Source organism: Loxodonta africana, chromosome 3 (assembly GCF_030014295.1).
Source record: "Loxodonta africana isolate mLoxAfr1 chromosome 3, mLoxAfr1.hap2, whole genome shotgun sequence".
NCBI classification, from domain to species: domain Eukaryota; kingdom Metazoa; phylum Chordata; class Mammalia; order Proboscidea; family Elephantidae; genus Loxodonta; species Loxodonta africana.
The window spans coordinates 59,003,980-59,024,033 of record NC_087344.1 but is presented as its reverse complement, the minus strand read 5'-3'; the positions used below and the strand labels follow the sequence as shown (position 1 = coordinate 59,024,033).

At 48.1% G+C, this 20,054-nt stretch overlaps 2 protein-coding genes across 4 annotated transcripts in view; both read left to right on the top strand.

Moving 5' to 3' along the window:
• The first annotated feature begins 869 nt into the window (after nt 1–869).
• HMGCL (3-hydroxy-3-methylglutaryl-CoA lyase) lies at nt 870–17,729 on the top strand. Its single transcript, XM_023554356.2, has 8 exons — nt 870–999; nt 5,162–5,245; nt 9,321–9,428; nt 10,127–10,222; nt 10,883–11,031; nt 15,513–15,576; nt 17,305–17,493; nt 17,583–17,729. The coding sequence occupies exons 1-8, from the start codon at nt 940–942 to the stop codon at nt 17,619–17,621; spliced, it is 789 nt and encodes a 262-aa protein (XP_023410124.1). The 5' UTR covers nt 870–939; the 3' UTR covers nt 17,622–17,729.
• GALE (UDP-galactose-4-epimerase) overlaps nt 17,597–20,054 on the top strand; it is a 22,887-nt gene continuing 20,429 nt past the window's right edge. For all 3 annotated transcript variants that reach the window (XM_023554354.2, XM_064281458.1, XM_023554352.2), the window contains exons 1-2: nt 17,597–17,796; nt 19,757–19,882. In XM_023554354.2, coding sequence (XP_023410122.1) covers nt 17,709–17,796; nt 19,757–19,882 — 214 coding nt within the window. In that variant the 5' untranslated portion in view covers nt 17,597–17,708. The remainder of the gene's footprint in view (nt 17,797–19,756; nt 19,883–20,054) is intronic.

Below are 20,054 nucleotides of genomic sequence, written 5' to 3'. Positions count from 1 at the left end.
AGTTAGAGTCCCCACACACATTTTGAAAAACTCTGCTCTACATTTGATGGAAACCCTGGTGGTGTAGTGGCTAAGAGCTACAGTTGTTAACCAAAAGATCAGCAGTTCAAATACACCAGGAGCTCCTTGGAAACTCTATGGGGCAGTTCTACTCTGCCCCACGAGGTTGCTATGAGTCAGAATTGACTTAATGGCAATGGGTTTTAAGCACTCAATTTCTTTGCCTCAGGGTCTTTGCATATACTATTCCCTCTGTCTGAGGAGCTTTCCTTGCATATTTTTCACCTGGGTTGATCTTACTCAACCTTCAAGGTATGAAAGAAAAGGATGCTGTCTTGTTTGGTGTCAACTGCCTGAGTTTGAATTTTGAAGATCCTGATGAATTTCAGTTAATACATACAAAGAACTCATAACAGTGCGTAGCAAATAGTGTGGCTTCTTATTATTGTCAAAGTAGTAACTACGCAACTATTTGCGTGATTATTAATGTCTCCCCAGACTATGAACTCATGAAACCAGAGACTTTAGTTAAACTTGTTTATATTTATATTCCACAATTAACAATAAACCAAACCAACTCGTTGCTGTCAAGTCGATTCCGACTCATAGTGACCCCAAAGGACAGAGTAGAACCGCCCCATGGAGTTTTCAAGGAGTGCCTGGTGGATTCGAACTGCCTACCTTTCAACTAGCAGCTGTAGCTCTTAACCACAACGCCGCCAGGGTTTCCTAACAACAACGATAACAATAACCGCTCAGTAAACAAGTAAGGAGAACTTTCCAAAAAAACAGAGTCTGAAGGCGGAGCCAGCATAGAGCGTCGTCGCCGTCGTCCCGGAGGCCCCGCCCCCGTGGCGTGGCCACGCCCACCAGGCCGGCTCTTCTCAGCCGGCGGTCGGGTGCGGCTCAGAGGGGCGGCCGCGGGGAAGCCGAGCCAAGATGGCGACAGCGAGGAAGGCGATGCGGCTGCGACTGGCGGGCTTGGAGTCCCTCCGGGCTGTAAGTGCCTCGCCCGCTGAAGGGGCGGCCTGCAGGCACCGTGACGGTCGGGGTGCGAGGTTTGGCCTCTCTCTGGCGGCTGCTTTCCCAGAGGCGAAGTCCGCAGCTCCTCAGGCCAGAGTCGTGAGGGCCTTGGAGTCCTGGACGTTCCCGGTCCCCCGAGATCTTGAGGGGTGTCGGGAAACTGAGACCAGGAGAGGGGGAGCGACTGGCCTGGGTCACGGGAACCTGCGGCGCGAGCCCAGGCGTCCTGGCTCCAGTCCAGTCTCTTCCTCGGTGGCCCTGACCCCTTTCTCCTCTAACTGAGAACCTGAGACCTCCCTAACCTCCTCGTTAGTACGAATCACCGACACTCCTGCTCCGCGTGGGGGCCCGCCGCCGCCTACCTTCCCAGCTCTTGGTGCTCGTGGGGACGCTTGGGACGCCATCGCCGCGCGCCGAGCAGGGCTTGGGCCGTGGGGCCGCGCTGTGACTCCCCTGAACTAGGACTGGGGGGCTTTTCGGTCCCGGTGTTCTTCCCTTCCCCGCGCTCAGTGAGTGGGTGGAAAGTGTAGGAGACCTAGTTGTGTAAAGGGTGGAATAAATTATCTTGGTTAAAATTCAAGCTTCGTTGTTCCTGTGGCTTTGCCACTTTCTAGGTCAAGTGACATAGTTATTTACCCTCTAAACCTCAGGTTTTAGAAACGGGTAACCTTAAAGGAGCCCTGGTGGTGCAGTGGTTAAGCGCTTGGCTGCTAACCGAAAGGGCAAAGGGCGGTGGTTGTAAACCCCCAGCCCCTCAGTGGGAGGACGATATGGCAGTCTGTTTCCATAATGATTTACAGCCTGGGAAACCCTCTGGGGCAGTTCTACTCTGTCCTATAGGGTTGCAATGACTCGGAATTCGACTGGAGTGCAGTTTGAGGTTTTTTGTGTTTTTTTTTTTCCAGTTATATCTCAGGATTGTTTAGGAGATTAAATGAAATGTAGGTAAAGCATTTGGCATTACCCTGGCTCTTAAGTGATCAGCCAGTGGCGGGATTGTTACCTTAGGTAGTTTAGAAAGAGAGCTGTATGGTGGGAAAAATTACAGTGTGCAGGCAGTGTACCCTTCTCAGAAAGCCACTCTCCTGTCTTTACTAGCCCACCTACCTCCACCAATTACTCATGGGTAAAACGAAGATGGGGCAGCGGTGGTTCAGGAGTAGAATTCTTGCCACTGGAAGGCTCAAGTTCGATTTGCAGCCAGTGCACCTCCTGTGCAGCCACGACCCCTCTGTCAGGGAGGCTTGTGTGTTGTTATGATGCTGAACAGGTTTCAGCAGAGCTTCCAGACTAATACAGACTCAGAAGGAACCCAGAACCCAGTGCCCTCGAGTCGATTCCGACTCAGACTAGGAAGGAAGGCCTGGTGATCTACTTGCAAAAAAGCAGCCAGTGAAAACCCTATGGGTCATAGTTGTCCGATCCTGTTGTGCTAACATGAAAAACAACAAAATAAAGATGGTAATTCCAACTCGAAAAGTTAAGAAAATCAAACAAGATGGTGGGTATTAATGTGCTTTGAAAAAAATTCCTGGTGTAATGAGGCAGGTGGTGATAGGTCCCCATGGGGTTACTAGCATAATCTTGGTATCAGAACCAGACCTGGGTTCAAGTCCAAGCTCTATAACTTCCTGGCTGTGTGATTTGGGGTAATTTCTTTGAGGCCCTGTTTCTTCCTCCATCAAGTTGGGATAATAGTCCCTGTAGTTAGTACTGGGCTTTCGTCAATATTATCTGTGGTTATTGATGTTGGTGCACCATAGCACAGGAGACTGGCATAGGACTTGTGTGGTTAGAGGGGATCACCTCTGAGCAGAATGTTACAGAGGGAAGAAACTGGGGTGGTTTACAGAAGAGAGAACCAGGGGGACTGAAGGGCAGCAAAGAGGCAACATGGCCTGGGAGTTAAGAGCATCTAGAGTCACACTGCTACATTCAGATATTGGCTTAGTGACTTGCTAGCCCTGTGAACTTGAGAAAGTAATTTAATCTCTTTGGGCCTCAGATTTCTCACAGACTCGCAGTAAGATAGGGATTGCAGTAGTTCCTATCTAAAAAGGTGGTTGACAGGATGATATGGGTTAATATGTAAAAGGCTCTTATAAATACCTGGCAAATACTAAGTGCCTAATAAATGTGAGTTGTTGTCTTTCGGTTGTTATTATATGATGAGTTGTTATGGGGAAGGAAGTAGAAATGAGTTTATTCTGACCTAATAAAAGGAACTTGGAAGTAGGTTTTACCTCTCTCGACTACATTCAACAGATATTTATTGAACCCCTACAGTGTCCCAGGGCCTTGGAGACATACCAGTGAATAAAACAAAATCCCTGCCCTTATGAAACTTACTTTCTGTTCTGTTCTGTTACAATCATAGGCTGACAAGGAGAATGGGTCTGAGGGGCGATGACACCCCTAGCAGGTGAGTAATGTGCCAGCAGAGTAATGTGCCAGCAGAGACTGGGAATCCCTTTTGGCAGGAGATTCACATTGCAGTGACCTTCCAATTTATGCCTTCCAGCTGGTGACTTCATGAAATTCAATGGTCCATCACCTTTGTTTCCAGGAAGCTTTGCTGGCCAAAACCAAGGCCAATTCAAGTGAGTTGTCCACGTGCCAACTGATTCATAAAAAAACAGTTGGCATCAAGGCAGCTGCAACTCATGGAGACCCCATGTGGGTCAGAGTAGAGCTGTGCTCCGTAGGGTTTTTAATAGCGGATTTTTCTAAAGTTGATCACCAGGCCTTTTTTCTGAGGCACCTCTGGGTGAACTTGAACCTCCAGCCTTTCTATTAGCCAACCTAACTGACTGATAGCCAGGACTAGTTCCCTTCTTCGGCATTTCAGGATTTGAGGGTTTGGTATCCTTAGCAGGTTGCTCGGTGGCACCTCTCCCTTTGCCGCATTGCAGTGTTTATCCCAATTAAATCTGGTAAAACAAAATTCATTTGAAGAGTTGTGGTATTAAGAAGGGTAGCACAAAGAGGGAAAAGAAGCATCATGTTACTTGGTGGGAAGGAGAGGAAGATTTGGGGCAGACTTTATGTAGAAGCAACTTAAGGCCTTTTTTTTTTCTTAGCATCTTCAGCTGCTAGGGGTGTCATCGCCCCTCAGACCCATTCTCCTTGTCAGCCTATGATTGTAACAGAACAGAGTCTCCCCCCTACTCAGAGTTTAGGACTAACCACAGCTCCCTACACCCAATAATTGCCCTCCTCTGGGGCAGCTGTGCCCTTCATGGATTTATGTGTTGTTTCAGTCATTTTTAAATGAATGCCTACTTTTTGCCAAGCTCAGTGCCAAACACATAGGATGAAGTGGAAATTATGACAGACAGGGTCCCTCATAGAGCTAACTATATACTACTGGAGGAAGCACTGGGTAGGTATTCTTCTTAGTGCTCCAAAAGAAATAGTTGTCCTGAGATAGAGAGTAATGGGGCAGGAGTTGCTTAGCAAGGGTGGTCAGAGGAGACCTCTTTGAGTCTGAAAGATAAGAGGGAGCCAGACAAGAAGAGCGAGGTGAAGAGCATTCCAGGCAGTGGGAACAGGAAACCCAGAGGCCCTGCTGTGGGAGAGAGAAGGCCAGTGGGGCTGTGGCATAGTGGCCCTGCAGGAGGAGGGGGCGGGCAGTAGGACGAAGTGATGAGGTTACTGAGCCTGGCAGAAGCCAAGTCATGCAGAGCCTTCTAGGCCATGCGAATGAGAAAGGGGATGAGTCAGGTGTGTGGCTCAAGCACCGGGGTACAAGGTTACGCCTTTTACTGAGAGAAAGCATGGAGTCAAACAGGGCTTTGAGAGAAATGAAAGCATCGGTTTTGGGACTGCCAAGTTTTAAGTGTCTTACGAGAGGTGCATGGAACTGCCATACCTGTCCTACCAGCAGTTAGAAGCATGAGTCTCACCTCCAGTGACAGTCTGTACGGGGAGCATGACTCTCTTGTTCATTCCTGTTTCTAGAGTGAAATATTTTTATTCTTAATTCTAAAACAGACCAAATATGTGAACTAAACAGGTGAGAGATAATGCTTCTTGTCTCAGTATTGGTAAAGATGGATCCGTTCTTTCAGCTCTGTGCTCCCTGAAGAAATATGACAATCTCTTCCTATTACTTTTTGTTTCCTTTATTAAACTGAAGGTCAGCACCTCAACTGTGGGCACTCTTCCAAAACGGGTGAAAATTGTGGAAGTCGGCCCCCGAGATGGACTACAGAATGAAAAGGTAAAGATGGAATAAAACCAAAAAGGGTTTTTCGAGCATCTGCTTTGAGTGTCCAGTGGTAGGTGCAGCAGGGGTGGACAGAGCTATGTAAGACATGATCACTGCTTTGGAAGAACTTAGGGCGGATCTGGGTTGGCCAGGCAGACACCCAGGACAGATGATCTCAGATGGCTGTGCAATAGGTATGGTGTCACCAGGTCTATCCCAAGGCCCAGGGCAGTGAGTGCTGGGGGAGTATAGAGTGAAGGTGAAGGAGGACAGTTTGCATAGGCAGAGTGTGGAAAAGGCATTTCAGGTGTAGGGCATCAGCAGAGTATATCAGGAGTAATGGGAAAAGGTAAAACACAGCTGGCAAAGTGAGTGTGCCTTTTGATCTAGTAGTCCCCGAGGAGGATTTATGCACAGGAAGTCCTAATGGCCGTATGCAAAGATTTAGCCTTAGGGATGTTCTCACAACCCTGCTGGTAATAGCAGAGCAGTTAGAAACAACGGAAATGCTCGATGTGGGGAGGGTTAGGTCACAGACACTATGAACTTTTCATAAAACGGAACGCTATGAAACGGTTAACAATATAGATGTGTATTAAGTGACTCGGGCAGGTTATAAAATAGTATATGTATTTTAAAATTTTAGTTGTGTAAGAAACAAAAACATTTATACATGCGGGGGAGCATCTGCCTAGAGAGGGATCTAGATCAGTGCTGCCCAGTGGAGCTTTCTGCTGTGATGCAAATGGTCTACACCTACGCTGTCCAGTATAGTAGCCACTGGGCCCATATGGCTGTTGAGCACTTGAAATGTGACTCGTGTGGTTTAGAAACTGATTTTTTATTTTTATATACTTTGAGTTGATTTCAATAATCAAAGATATGGCTAGTGGCTACCATACTAGACTGCAGAGAGTTAAATATCTAAGTGCTAATAGTGTTCTCTGGGAGGTTTTTGTTTTTTCTCTTTTTAATTGTGGTGTAAACATACACACCAGAATATTTGCCAAGACAACAACTTCCATATTTACAACTCAGTGGCACTGATTACATTTTTCATGTTGTACCACCATTATCACTGTCCTCCTGCAAAACATTCCAGGCTGGCAGTTCAAACCCACCAGCCACTCCACAAGAGAAAGATGTGGCAGTCTGCTTGGCAGTCTGCTTCCTTAACAATGACAGCCTAGGAAACTCCACAGCAGCAGTTTAACATAAAACCCCCAAAACAAAAATCTCCCCCTCCCCCTGCCTCTGGGAGGTTTTAAGAGTGCTTTTCTTTGGTTTTTGGCATGTTTTTTTTAAATAATCATATATAAATTATTTTTTCAATAAGAAAAGCTTTTTTTCTTTTTTAAATCTAAGGATGACCAGCCTAGATTTAATAGTGAGTACTTGTCGGAAACAATAAACTCCTAAGTACCATGAGGGCATCTGCTCATTTCTGTATCCCTGGCACCTAGCACAATGCTTGGAACATGAAGGGCTGTCAAAACTATTTGTGGAGTGGATTGAATTAAAGCAATGGGAAAGAAATTGGAGAGAGAGAGGGCAGAAGGGCTTGGTGAAAAGGACCTAGAGTTCTTAGGAATTTTAACTTAATTCTGTAGGTAGCCATGAAAGCCTCTCGAGCAGGAGAGTGAGACAACAGACTGCCTTTTAGGAGGATTCCCGTGTGGGATGACTTGGTGGAGTGAGACCTTAGGAGGCAGCAAGATCCGTTAGACCGCTGTTGCCACAACATGCACAGGATAGTGGTGGTAGGTTTGGAAAGGAGTCCATAGAATCTGATGAGTGACTAGGACATGGTGGGGGAGGGAGGGAGAGCCAGAGGCTGACCTGTGAAGATGAGGTCCCAGCTAAGTTGGGAGACGGAAGAGGGGAACATGTGATACTTTGGGGGTGTCATCCCCAAAACCCAGAAGATAAGTCATGTCTGTGCCCTTTCAGGCCACAGCATGTTGCTCCCGATTTATGATGGGTCATAAATTAACACATGGTTAAGGAAAAGTCTATATGTCAGAAAAAGATTGTTTCCATGTAAATACTAACTCCTCTGCAGGTGAGAAACTGCCTCCACTGCAAACTGCTGTTGGTAAATATGAAGACAAGCCTTGTACCACGCTATTGGCAGGGATTACATGTGACTCCTGTTACTACTCAGAAATTGAGGCGATTGTGAGGTGCTTGCTGTAACAAAAGCACAGTCACATGGCTTTGTTGTTGTTAGGTGCCGTCGAGTCGGTTCCGACTCATAGCGACCCTACGCGCAACAGAATGAAACACTGCCCGGTCCTGAGCCATCCTTACGATCGTTACGGTTAAGCTCATTGTTGCAGCCACTGTGTCAGTCCACCTCGTTGAGGGTCTTCCTCTTTTCCGCTGACCCTGTACTCTGCCAAGCATGATGTCCCTCTGCAGGGACTGATCCCTCCTGACGACATGTCCAAAGTATGTAAGATGCAGTCTCGCCATCCTTGCCTCTAAGGAACATTCTGGCTGTACTTCTTCCAAGACAGATTTGTTCGTTCTTTTGGCAGTCCATGGTATGTTCAATATTCTTCGCCAACACCACAATTCAAAGGCGTCAACTCTTCTTCGGTCTTCCTTATTCATTGTCCAGCTTTCACATGCATATGATGTGATTGAAAATACCATGGCTTGGGTCAGGCTCACCTTAGTCTTCAGGGTGACATCTTTGCTTTTCAACACTTTGAAGAGGTCCTTTGCACCAGTTTTGCCCAATGCAATGCATCTTTTGATTTCTTGACTACTGCTTCCATGGCTGTTGATTGTGGATCCAAGTAAAATGAAATCCTTGACAACTTCAATCTTTTCTCCGTTTATCATGATGTTGCTCGTTGGTCCAGTTGTGAGGATTTTTGTTTTCTTTATGTTGAGGTGCAATCCATACTGAAGGCTGTGATCTTTGACCTTCATTAGTAAGTGCTTCAGTTCCTCTTCACTTTCAGCAAGCAAGGTTGTGTCATCTGCATAACGCAGGTCGTTAATGAGTCTTCCTCCAATCCTGACGCCCCATTCTTCTTCATATAGTCCAGCTTCTCGGATTATTTGTTCAGCATACAGATTAAATAGGTATGGTGAAAGAATACAACCCTGGCACACACCTTTCCTGACTTTAAACCAATCAGTATCCCCTTGTTCTGGCTGAACAACTGCCTCTTGATCTATGTAAAGGTTCCTCATGAGCACAATTAAGTGTTCTGGAATTCCCATTCTTCACAATTTTATCCATAATTTGTTATGATCCACACAGTCGAATGCCTTTGCATAGTCAATAAAACACAGGTAAACATCCTTCTGGTGTTCTCTGCTTTCAGCCAGGATCCATCTGACATCAGCAGTGATATCTCTGGTTCCACGTCCTCTTCTGAAACTGGCCTGAATTTCTGGCAGTTCCCTGTCGATATACTGCTGCAGCTGTTTTTGAATGATCTTCAGTAAAATTTTGCTTGCGTGTAATATTAATGATATTGTTCTATAATTTCCACATTCGGTTGGATCACCCATCTTGGGAATAGGCAAAAATACGGATCTCTTCCAGTCAGTCGGCCAGGAAGCTGTCTTACATATTTCTTGTCATAGATGAGTGAACACCTCCAGCGCTGCATCTGTTTGTTGAAACATCTCAATTGATAGTCCATCAATTCCTGGAGCCTTGTTTTTCACCAATGCCTTCAGAGCAGCTTGGACTTCTTCCTTCAGTACCATCAGTTCCGGATCATATGCCACCTCTTGAAATGGTTGAATATTGACTAACTCTTTTTGGTATAATGACTCTGTGTATTCCTTCCATCTTCTTTTGATGCTTCCTGCGTCATTTAATATTTTCCCCATGGAATCCTTCACTATTGCAACTCGAGGCTTGAATTTTTTCTTCAGTTCTTTCAGCTTGAGAAGCACCAAGCGTGTTCTTCCCTTTTGGTTTTCCATCTCCAGCTCTTTGCACATGTCTTTAAGTCACATTGCTTAGAGACTTTGAATTGACAGGCACTGGGTTCTGAGACCATTTTTCCCCCCACTTTGCTGACCTGTCTTCTGTCTAATGTTTCTCTCTCCATTGTAGGACATTATACCTACTCCAGTGAAAATCAAGCTGATAGACATGCTTTCTGAAGCGGGACTCCCTGTTATAGAAGCTACCAGCTTTGTGTCTCCGAAGTGGGTTCCCCAGGTGAGCCCCAGCCCTCAGTGAGAAGGATTTCTCAGGTGACGGGGATGGAAAGCTTTGCATTTGCCTTAGAAGTAAGTAGAAGTTGGGAACATAGGTTTCTGGGTCCCTGGCTTTGAGAGGGTTCAGGTCATTCATAGCAGCATGGCACAGCAAACGGAATATAGCCTGGGAGTCAGGAGGCCTGGAGTCAATCTTGCGTCCACCCCTGACTTGCTTGGTGACCTTGGAGAGGTCTTTTGCCTCCCCAAATTGCAAATGGCCTTTCCAGTCTCTTCTGGCAGTAGAAGTCTGGAATCTCCATGTCTTTTTCTGGTTTCTGCGTATGTGACGGGAAAACTGATGACTCCTGCTTCACAGAGGCTGTCAAGTGGGTAATAAAAACCCTGTTAAAAAAAACAAATGTTAGCTAACACAGGGAGAGTTGAAGCCATGCCTAGCTCGGAGAACATTCTCAGTAAATGGCTGGTATTGTTATTACTCCTGGTGGGTTTTGCCATATGGAGAAGTTGGGGGTGTCACCCAAACCTAGGGGCCTTCAGGCCCATCAGCAGTCAAACAAACAGTGACAGCACTGGGGAGACTCAGTTCTGCAGACGGAGTCACTCTCCAGGGATTCTGGAGAACAGAGATTTTGTGATAAAAAGGTTCTCTCTGACTGCCCTCGGTGATGACTTGTCTGTATCTCCTTTGGCTCCCAGTTGGCTGACGCTGCTGAAGTCTTGAAGGGCATTCAGAGGTTTCCTGGCATCAACTACCCAGTCTTGACCCCAAATCTCAAAGGCTTTCAGGACGCGGTAAGAGGATTGCTTGGTGGGTGGGGGGGCTCCTGGAATGAGATTGATTGCATTTGTCCTTGCCTTGTCTGGACCTCTGTCCCCAGTCCTGGGGTGTCTATCTGAATGGCTTTCTCCAGCGATGAAGAGCACCATCAGATAGACCCAGACCAGTCCTGGCTCTGCCACTCCCAGCTCTGTGATCTTAACGGGTTGCGTAACTGCTCTGAGCTTCATTTTCTGCCTATAAAAAAGGACTAACAGTACTACCTAAAATCGTGAGAATTTCAGAAGGTAGAATGCATATAAATTGCTTAGCAAGAGCCTTAATAAAGGTTAGCTCTTGTTTTTATTACCCACTTCCTCTCTGGAGAAAGGTAACCAAGCTCTAAACAAGAGTTTGAACAGTAGTTGCTGGTATCTGTCTACTTTCTTAGGATTCTCAACAAGAACGCCATTAGAGGTGTTGCTTCTGCATTTAGGCAAAAGGCTTCTTTCAAGAGTGGTTTCCAGCGTGGTAGTGGTTTCCTTGGGGGAAAGATAGGGTTTTTTCTTTTCATTGAAAAGTCATTCACACATCATAAAATTCACCACAATACAAAGGTTTTTTTTTTTTTTCCTCTCTGTGTCAGTGTCTCTGTTGAGAAAAATGCTGAAAGGAGTTCACCTGGCTGTTGGCAGGTTGCTGCTGGAGCCAAGGAAGTGGCGGTCTTGGGAGCTGCCTCGGAGCTGTTCACTAAGAAGAACATCAACTGCTCCTTGGATGAGAGCTTTCAGCGGTCTGACGAGGTCTTAAAGGCAGCTCAAGCGCGAAGCATTCCTGTGCGGGGGTGAGTCAGACCACTTTGGTGCCACATACCTTTTCTTTAGAACCATTCTGGAATGGGGCTAGGTTCTCATTCAGGTGACCCTCCCACACACATACCCCTTTTCCTGCAGCAGGGCAGCCCAACTAAGCGTGGTCAGGAGAAATCCTAGCAGGTGCTTTCTCTCAAGCCCGAGTTTGGGGTTCGTTCGCTGGAGAGGGGTGTGAAGAGGAATTTGGCAGGACAGGACAGTAAATGGGGCCTGTGAGGTCAGTGTGGTCATGGCTTCAGCGCCAACTCCTCACACATCCTTGAAGACTGCCTTAGGCCTTTAAGTTGCTATATCAACAGCAACAGTGCCAGCTACTGTATGTGCATTAGCTAACTTAACCCACACAACACTCCAGCCAGGAGGGGGCTAGCCCCACTTTACAGATGACAAAACAGGCTCAGAGAGGATGACTAGCTACTTTAAGGTCATACAGTTGTCCAAATTGCAGCCAGAGTGCTCTCTCAAAAGTGCACATGTGATCACATCTCTCCCTGGTTAAAAATTTTTCATGGACTCCCCAAGTTCAGACTTTTCCACATGGCTTACAAGGCCCTGTGGGATTTGGCCCTGGCCACTCTCTACAGCCTCATTGTGCACTGCGCCCCACTGGCCACTGCTTCCTCTACGCACCACACTCCAGCCCAGCTGGGATGTCTTTCAGTTGGCATGTGTGCCCAGGCTCTCTTGCCTCTGGGCCTGTGCACGTGCTTTCCGTATACTCAGACAGTTCCTCCTACATCCTGCTCCTGCTCATTCCTCAGGTCCTCTTGTGAATGCCAGCTCCTCTGAGCAGCTTTCCCTGTCCCTTAGTTGGAGTTAGCATGCCTCCTCCGGGAGTCCATAGTCCCATGGACATCCTCCACCATAGCACTTAGCTGCTTTTTAAGTTCTTCCCTGTGCCCACGAGGGCGGAGCCTGCATCACTCTCAGTCCCTGGGTGCTCCTGTGCAGAGCAGTCCAGGGAGACTAAAATTACCTGACTCCCAAACCTGTGCCGTTTTTTCAGTATCTCATAATTTTCTTGCCCAGCTATGTTTGGAGAATAAGTGAGAGAATTAAAATGGAAAAATACACTGAGATCTTTGAATCTGAAACTATTTATCCAGCAAAAATTTATCATGCCTCTTAATATGCGAAATATTTCGCTAGACTCTAAAGGGTTTTAAAGGTACCTTGGCCCCAAAGGGATGGGTGGAAATAGATGCCGTCTATGTCTAAACTTGTTACCATAGTCTACAAGACCCCATAATCAGGCCCCTGCCCACCTCCAACCTCATCTCTGCCCATTGCTGTCTGTGCCTCAGCTCTTCCGTCCTTTGGTCTGTGTCTTGAGCACACCCAGCCCTTTTCCATCTCAGGACCTTTATACATCCTCCCCTCTTGGCCTGGAGTGCCCTTCCTCCAGATTGTCTTCCTTCTCTCAGCTCCAATATCACGTCCTAGCTACTGTTGGCCTGTTCTAGTCGCTCCTGGTTGCTGAAAGCATTGGTGAAAAACGAGGCTCCAGGAATTGACGGAATGCCAATGTACATGCTTCAGTACACAGATGCAACGCTGCAAGCGCTCACTCATATATGCCAAGAATTTCGGAAGCCAGCTACCTGGCCAGCTGACTAGAAGAGAGTTCTGTATTTGTGCCCATTCCAAAGAAAGGTGATCTAAGAAAATGTGAAAGTTATCAAACGATACCATTAATTTCACATGCTAGCAAAATTCTGCTGAAGATAATTCAAAAACGGCTGCAGCTATACATCGACAGGGAACTGCCAGAAGTTAAAGAGAGATTCAGAAGAGGACATGGAATGAGGGATATCATTGCTGATGTCAGATGGATCTTGGCCAAAAGCAGAGAATACCAGAAAGATGTTTACCTGTGTGTTACTGACTTCGCGAAGGCATTCCACTGTGTGGATCATAGCAAATTATGGATAATATTGCAAAGAGTGGGACTTCTAGAACACTCAGTTGTGCTCGTGCGAAACTTGTACATGGATCAAGAGGCAGTCGTCAAACAGAACAAGGGGATACCGCCTGGTTTAAAATGGAAAAAGGTATGCGGCAGCGTTGTATTCCTTCACCTTACTTATTTAATCTATATGCTGAACAAATAATCTGAGAAGCTGGGCTGTATGAAGGAAAATGCAGCATCAGGATTGGAGGAAGACTCATTAACAACCTGCGATGTGCAGATGACTTACAACCTTGTTTGCCAAAAGTGAGAGGGACTTGAAGCACTTACTGATGAAGGTAACAGACTACAGCCTTCATTATGGATTGCACCTCAACATAAAATGAAAATCTTTACAACTGAACCAGTAAACAGCATCATGATAAATGGTGAGAAATTGAATTTGTCAAGGATTTCAGTCTTCTTGGGTCAACAATCAAGTGTCCATGGAAGTAGCAGTCAGGATATCAAATGACATGTTACATTGGGCAAGTCTGCTGCAAAAGACCTCTTTAACGTGTTAAAAGCAAAGCTGACTAAGGTTTACCTGACCCAAGCCATGGTATTTTCATTTGCTTCATATTCATATGAAAGCTGGACAATGAAAAAGGGAAGGCCGAAAAAGAATTGATGCATTTGAATTACGGTGTTGGCGAAAAATACTGAATATGCCATGAACTCCAGAAGAACAAACAAGTCTGTCTTGGAAGAAGTACAGCCAGACTGGTTCCTTAGATGTGCGGATGGTGAGACTTCATATCAAAATGGCTTGGAGACAGTGTCTGACCTCCTCTGACTTCACAAGGGGGAAGGAGAACCAAGATCAACAGCCCAAGGCTGATTCCTATGAGGCAGAGGTCAGACGTGCTTCCTCTCTCTGCTGTCTTTACCAATCCTGACACCAGCTGTCCCTCTACTTCTCTGCTGGATTCATTAATTCACTGCAGTGGCCACACACAACTCACAGACAATGCTCACGATTATGGGTTTTTTTTTAGGGAAGTAACAGTTAAAATCCAGGCTTAGGAACACTCAGGATATAGTTCTTCCATCAGGACAGCCTCTTCCCAGCTGTGCTTGCAGGCAAGCCTCTCCCTAGCCCCCAGCCTTTGCCCAAAGGCAGCCGGCTTTCTCTCTCCATGGGCTGGGAAGCCCACGGTGCTGTCTTCTCCTACCAGGTAACTCCTGCTACTGCTTCTTACTGACTTTAGAGGGTTACAGCTCCCTCTCTTGGTTTCCTGGTTCCAGGAACTTCTTAGCACAGGAATCCTGGGTCCAAAGGACATGCTGGCTTCTGGCTGTTCTTCCTTCATGGTGGTGGGATCTTCTCTTTCCTGCCTCTGGTATGGCTTATTTCAAGCCCAGCAGGATGGCAAAACTGACCAATCCCTTTGGTGGGCTGTAATTACCATATCTGCACAGTCCTGCCCAATCACTTGCTTGGAAGTTAAAAGATCATGGCTAGAACGACCACGCAAAAGTGATCCATCACACCGCACTTCGCCTCACTTACTTTGCACATGTCATCGGGAAGGACCGGTCCCTGGAGGAGGACATCATGTTTGATAAAGTAGAGGGTCAGCTAAAAAGAGGGAGACCCTAAATGAGATGGATTGACACAGTGACTGCAACAATAGGCTTAAAGATAGCAATGACTGTAAGGATGGCACAGGACCACGCAACATTTCATTCTGTTATATGTAGGGTCGCTATGAGTTGGAGCCAACTCAGTGATACCTGACAACAATAGTTGCTCCTATCACATTTTGCTTTTCTTTCCTTCATAGCACATCATTTTCTGAGATTATCTCACTTATTTGATTGTCTTTCTGTTGGCTTTCTCCCTAACTAGAAGTCAGCTCCATGAGGGTAGAGACCTTAGCAGTCTTGCTCACTGCTCTGTACCCAGTGTCTGCCACATAGTAGGCAACTCAGTAAGGATCAGTTGGATGAATGAATGAATCCTCTGGCAACTCATTGGAGCAGCTAAGCCTTTGGCTCTCAGGCCCATCCAGCCTGCCATTGACTCAGATCCTACCCAGCTCTCGTTCCTGCGTTTGGTTTCATCTAGTCCTGAGTCTCCTTGCAATTGCTAGTCCCAGCTACCCTGGTGCATGGGTCTGCTTTACCTCAGCTCCATACAGTTCAGGTGCCTGCTCATATTGCCCTCTCTAGCTCCTCCTCCTTGCTTGGTCTTTGTCTCTTACTGTAAATTCTTGGCGGGCTTTCCTGAGGCTTAAGCAACTCCTATTTCCTGAAATACAGGCCTGTTAGGCCCCCTCCCGTCTCTGCCGTGGCTCTCTACTGCCACTCCTGGTGCTAAGCAGTACTACCTGCATTCTGGCCTCACTGCTTTAATTTCAGCTACACTCTGCCTCCCACCCAACTTGAGGTTTTGTGACTGCAGGCGGACCAGGGATGGTTGTCAAACAGCCACCCTGTCTCAGCCCTGCTGGCCAGAGAGTTCAGGGGCATTGACTTCATTCCTCCCCTGTCTTCCCGCAGGTACGTCTCCTGTGTGCTTGGATGCCCCTACCAAGGAAAGATCTCCCCGGCTAAAGTAGCTGAGGTGTGTGTCTGTTGGCGCTGGGGTTTTGGCTGACTTGCCTGCCCCTGAGTGTAGAGATTCCTCTTCCCACCCTTTTCTGGCAGGTCACTGATATCATTCATTTACCCAGCTCCTTTAATAAGCCCTCTTGCGTGCACAACCCTGAACTTGCTCCCTGGAAGCTACCTCCTGGGCAGGCGTATAGTCTCTGAAGCTCGTCCTCTACCCCAGAGGAAGAGCCCGTGACTCTGTTTGCAGTTTGTGGTCAGTCGGCAGGTGCTAACTAAGCACCGAGGGTGTGCAGACCTCTGAGGAGGGATTTGTGCAGTTCTTGGTTGGAGGTGCCACACCCTTGATGCCCAATGACCGAGTCAGCACTGAGAAGAGCACGGTTCGGGAATTGATTTTGAGAAGCCCAACAGCTTATGTCATTTAGTTCTCCAAACCACCCTGCACACTTGGTAGTATTATTCCATTTTATAGTTGAGGAAACTGAGACTAGATAATTTGCCACACAGGTTGTAAATGGTAAAACCAGGGCTCAGACCCAATTTTGTCCACCTCTAGAGCCCAGTTCCTCTTCCCACCGCACCGTGTAACATCCAGGTATGGGGAATGGTAACCATAGCTCTGCCGTTGAGAGTGGTGCTGTACTCCAGGTCCTGGCCTCCCGGTGCCCAGTCCTCGCCGTGGCCCTACGAGGGGTCACCACCATTTTTCAAAAGCAGAAATGGAAACTCAGAAAGGTTAAGTCCCTTGCCCGAGGCCCCATGGCTGTGAGCAGCAGAACTGGGATTTGACTCTGGCATCATGTGACTTCAGAGGCCCACTCCTATCACTCACCCTGCTGCCTCCCAACAGAGACAGAGGCCGCTGTTCCTCATACTGCTGGTGTGGGCAATGGTGGAGAGGCCAGCACTTCCCTTCTCTGGCAGGTCATTGCTGAGTATCCTCTGTGTACCGGGCCCTGCCACATCCTTCCTCTGCCTCATGCAGCAGCCTGGCAGGGGCAGTGTCCCCTCTGTACCTGTACCTCTCTAGTCTTGCTGTGATTTTAGGGGTATGCAAATGGACTTCTAAAATTTAAATAATGATGTTCATCTGTTAAAAATATCTAGCTAGCATCTCAGACTCAATAATTTCACAGGTCTTATTGCTGAGGCTATAGGTCCCTGGGTGGTGCAAGTGGCTTGCGATCAACTACTAACCTAAAAGTTGGTGGTGCAAACTCACCCAGTGGTGCTGTGGAAGAAAGTCCTAGCAATCTGCTTCTGTTAAGATTACAACCAAGAAAATCATATGGAGCAGTTCTACTGTGTAACACATGGGGTCTCCATGCGTCAGAATCATCTCAACGGCAGTGAGTTTGGTTTGGTTTTCACTGCTGAGGCTAAAGCTACATGAAAGGAATCAATTTTCCTGGTTCCAGCACCTGGGAATGACAATGTGTGTAGGTGGTAAGTGAAGGACTGAGTCTGAGAGACACGGGTGGTGAGGAACCACGGGGTGGAGCTGTGGGCCCTGCCATGCGGCTGGCTCTGCTCCTTTAAGGCTCAGTCCCCTGCCTTAGCTGTCAGTAGAATGAGGATTTTTATTCTTGGTTAAATTGTGAGGAGCCCATGATCTGATAGGAATTTAGCACTTCAGACCCTGGAAGTGCTCTGCTCAGGCCAAAGCCCCCCATCCCTGAGCCCTTGAGCCCTGGCTGGTGGAACGTGGTATCCTCCAGTGATGGCTTGCTTTCCCCAGGTCGCCAAGAAGTTGTACTCAATGGGCTGCTACGAGATCTCCCTGGGGGACACCATCGGTGTAGGCACCCCAGGGGTGATGAAAGACATGCTGTCCGCTGTCATGCACGAGGTGCCTGTGACCGCCCTGGCTGTCCACTGCCATGATACCTACGGACAGGCCCTGGCCAATACCTTGATGGCCCTGCAGGTAACCAGGGTGTGTTCTAGGAGAGAGGCACATGCCCGCTCTCCCAAAGGGCATGGGGCAGGACAGCTTGGTTTTGTTTCTTCTTTCAGCAAACATTTACTGATGCCTGTGTCCAGGCCCTGGGCTAGACACAGTGGACACAGACATGCCACCCTGCCCTGAAAGTGCCCACCTCTCCTAGGGGATTACCTGCTAATCCTTATGCATCATGACAGATGCCAGGAAGAGGGGAGCATGGGGCTGAGGACACCTGGAGCAGGCCCTGTCCCAGCTGTGGAGGTCAGGGAGGATCTGCCAGGAGAGGTGAGGCCTGAGCGAGGCTTGCAGGATGCAGAGGAGTAGAGCGATTGGAAAAGGAAAGGGGACCAGGGAGAACCACTTTGGAAGATTAAGGTGGGCCGGCTACTTTATATAGTGTTCTCACTGAGAGGGTGACATTTGGGACAGACTGAGAGAAGCAAGGGGTGGGCCTTGGCTGGGGGCTTGGGGAGTCCACCCCGGCACACAAGGTAGACACACATCCCGAATGGGCTGGGAGTAGGGGAGTATCCCAGACACAGCAACAGCAGGTGCAGCTCGGGGTGCTTGCTGTGTTGAAGGAACAGCAAGGCAGTCTGTGGCAGGCGCAGCATGAGTGAGGGGCGGGAGGTAGAAGAGCACCTGGTAGTGTGAGGCCAGATCAGGACCCTGTGGGACTTCCTCTCTTTCTGTGAGCCGGGAGGAGGGGGAAGTGTGATCAGATTTTCTCCCTTTAAAGGGATCCTTCTGGTTACTGCATGGCCAACAGACCTTAGGAGGACAGGGATGGAAGCGGAGAAACCAGTTTGGAGGCTGTAATAATCCGGGTGAAAGGTGGAAGAAGCAGGTGTGTGGAAGGATAGTTTGGAGTTTGTTTTATTGACACCGAAGTGTGAGGTATCTGTTAGGCATCCCTAGGGTAGCTATGAGTCAGAATCGACTCAACGGCAATGGGGTTTTTGGGTGGAGCTGCTGAGGAGGCATTGGTGTAAGAATCTAGATTTCAGAGAGAATCTGGGCTGGGGATAAATATTTTGGTGTCTTTAGCACAGAGGTGGAGTATTTAAAGTAGATCAAGAAGTGTTCAGGGAGATAAGAAAGATCCGGAAAAGACTGGCCTGAGCCCTCAGGAGAGGCCAGAGGGTTGGGCGGAAAGCCCGGAGGACTGGCCCATGTGGAGAAAGTGTTCCGAGGTGATGGTGCTTATAGGTCAAGTACGGAGGACTGAGAATCGACCTTTGGATTAGCTGGCTGGAGGGTGCAGTGACCTTGACTAGAGCTGTCTCAGGGAAGGCTGTAGGGATAAAAACTTTAAAGTGGGTTCAGGTGAGAATGGGAGGAGGCGGTAGGTAGGGATAGCCCCATCAGGGAGTTTTGCTGTGAATGGGAGCAAAGAAACGGGAGCCTGGACAGGATATGGGTTCCAAAAAAGAGTTTGTGAAAGACGTCCCTGCCAGCTGATGTGGGAACGAGCCAGTAGAGGGAGGAACTGCTGTTGCAGGAGCGAGGAGGGACTAATGGAGCTGCCTTTGAGCAAGGGCACGCATGGGCATGGGCCTCGGACAGAAGCGGAGGGGTGGGCCTTGGCTGGGGGCTTGGGGAGTCCACCCCGGCACACAAGGTAGACCAGGTATAGGTGGGAGTGGATGTGATGGTGGGAGCCAATGGAGACATATCTTCTGATGGATTTGTCTCCTCTGAATAAGGAAGCAGCTGAGCGTGAGGATGGAGAAAGGGGTGTGAGAGGTTTAAGGAGAGGAGAAGGTGAAACTGTCATCTAAAAGAGTGGAAAGTGACTGCCCGAGGAGGACCCACAGCGTAGGGGAGGTTAGAGCAGCCTGGGGGGCCGTGGTAAATGTTTCCCAGCAAACAGCAGGGGTGTGAAATCTCCACAGTGATGGGGGGGGTTCCGGTTGGTGGTCAGGAAGGGCCTCCTTGAGGAGGTGGCTTTTAGGCTAAGACCTCAAGGGCAAGGAGTCGGCCGTGAAAAGAATGGAGGAGAGTTATACAGGCAGAGGAAACTATGCAAAAAAGACTCACTGTTCCAGGAACTAAAAGGGGAAACACCTTCTCTTTCAGTGGAATTTTCACTTCAACAGAACCATAAGGCCAAGAATGAACACCTGTCATAGTAAAATTTCAGGCAGCAGACAATTGGGTGGTTTGTGAGGATCAGCTGTACAGGCCCTGGTCGTCGTCGTCCCCCCCCCCCCGCCCCGGTTTCACCATATCCTTATGTTTTCAGATGGGAGTGAGTGTCGTGGACTCTTCTGTGGCAGGACTTGGAGGCTGTCCCTATGCACAAGGAGCATCGGGAAACTTGGCCACAGAGGACCTCCTTTACATGCTAGCAGGCCTGGGCATTCACACGGTAAGCCAGCCTGCCCCCTGGTGGCGACAGCCCTGAACTGACCGGAGCTCAGCCTGGAGCCAGAGGGCAGCAGCTGAGGGGTTTTTTTTGTTTTGTGGAGGAGTGGTTCAAGAGGGGGAGGGTCCCAGGGGAGTAAGGGTGCTCTGTCTTATGTTTTTAAGGCAGCAGCATG

Coding starts and splice junctions, on each gene's coding strand:
- HMGCL (XM_023554356.2), top strand. CDS start 940: ATGGCGACAGCGAGGAAGGCGATGCGGCTGCGACTGGCGGGCTTGGAG. Junction 9,429..10,126: donor CTCCGAAGTGGGTTCCCCAG/GTGAGCCCCAGC, acceptor TTTGGCTCCCAG/TTGGCTGACGCTGCTGAAGT. Junction 10,223..10,882: donor TCAAAGGCTTTCAGGACGCG/GTAAGAGGATTG, acceptor GGCTGTTGGCAG/GTTGCTGCTGGAGCCAAGGA.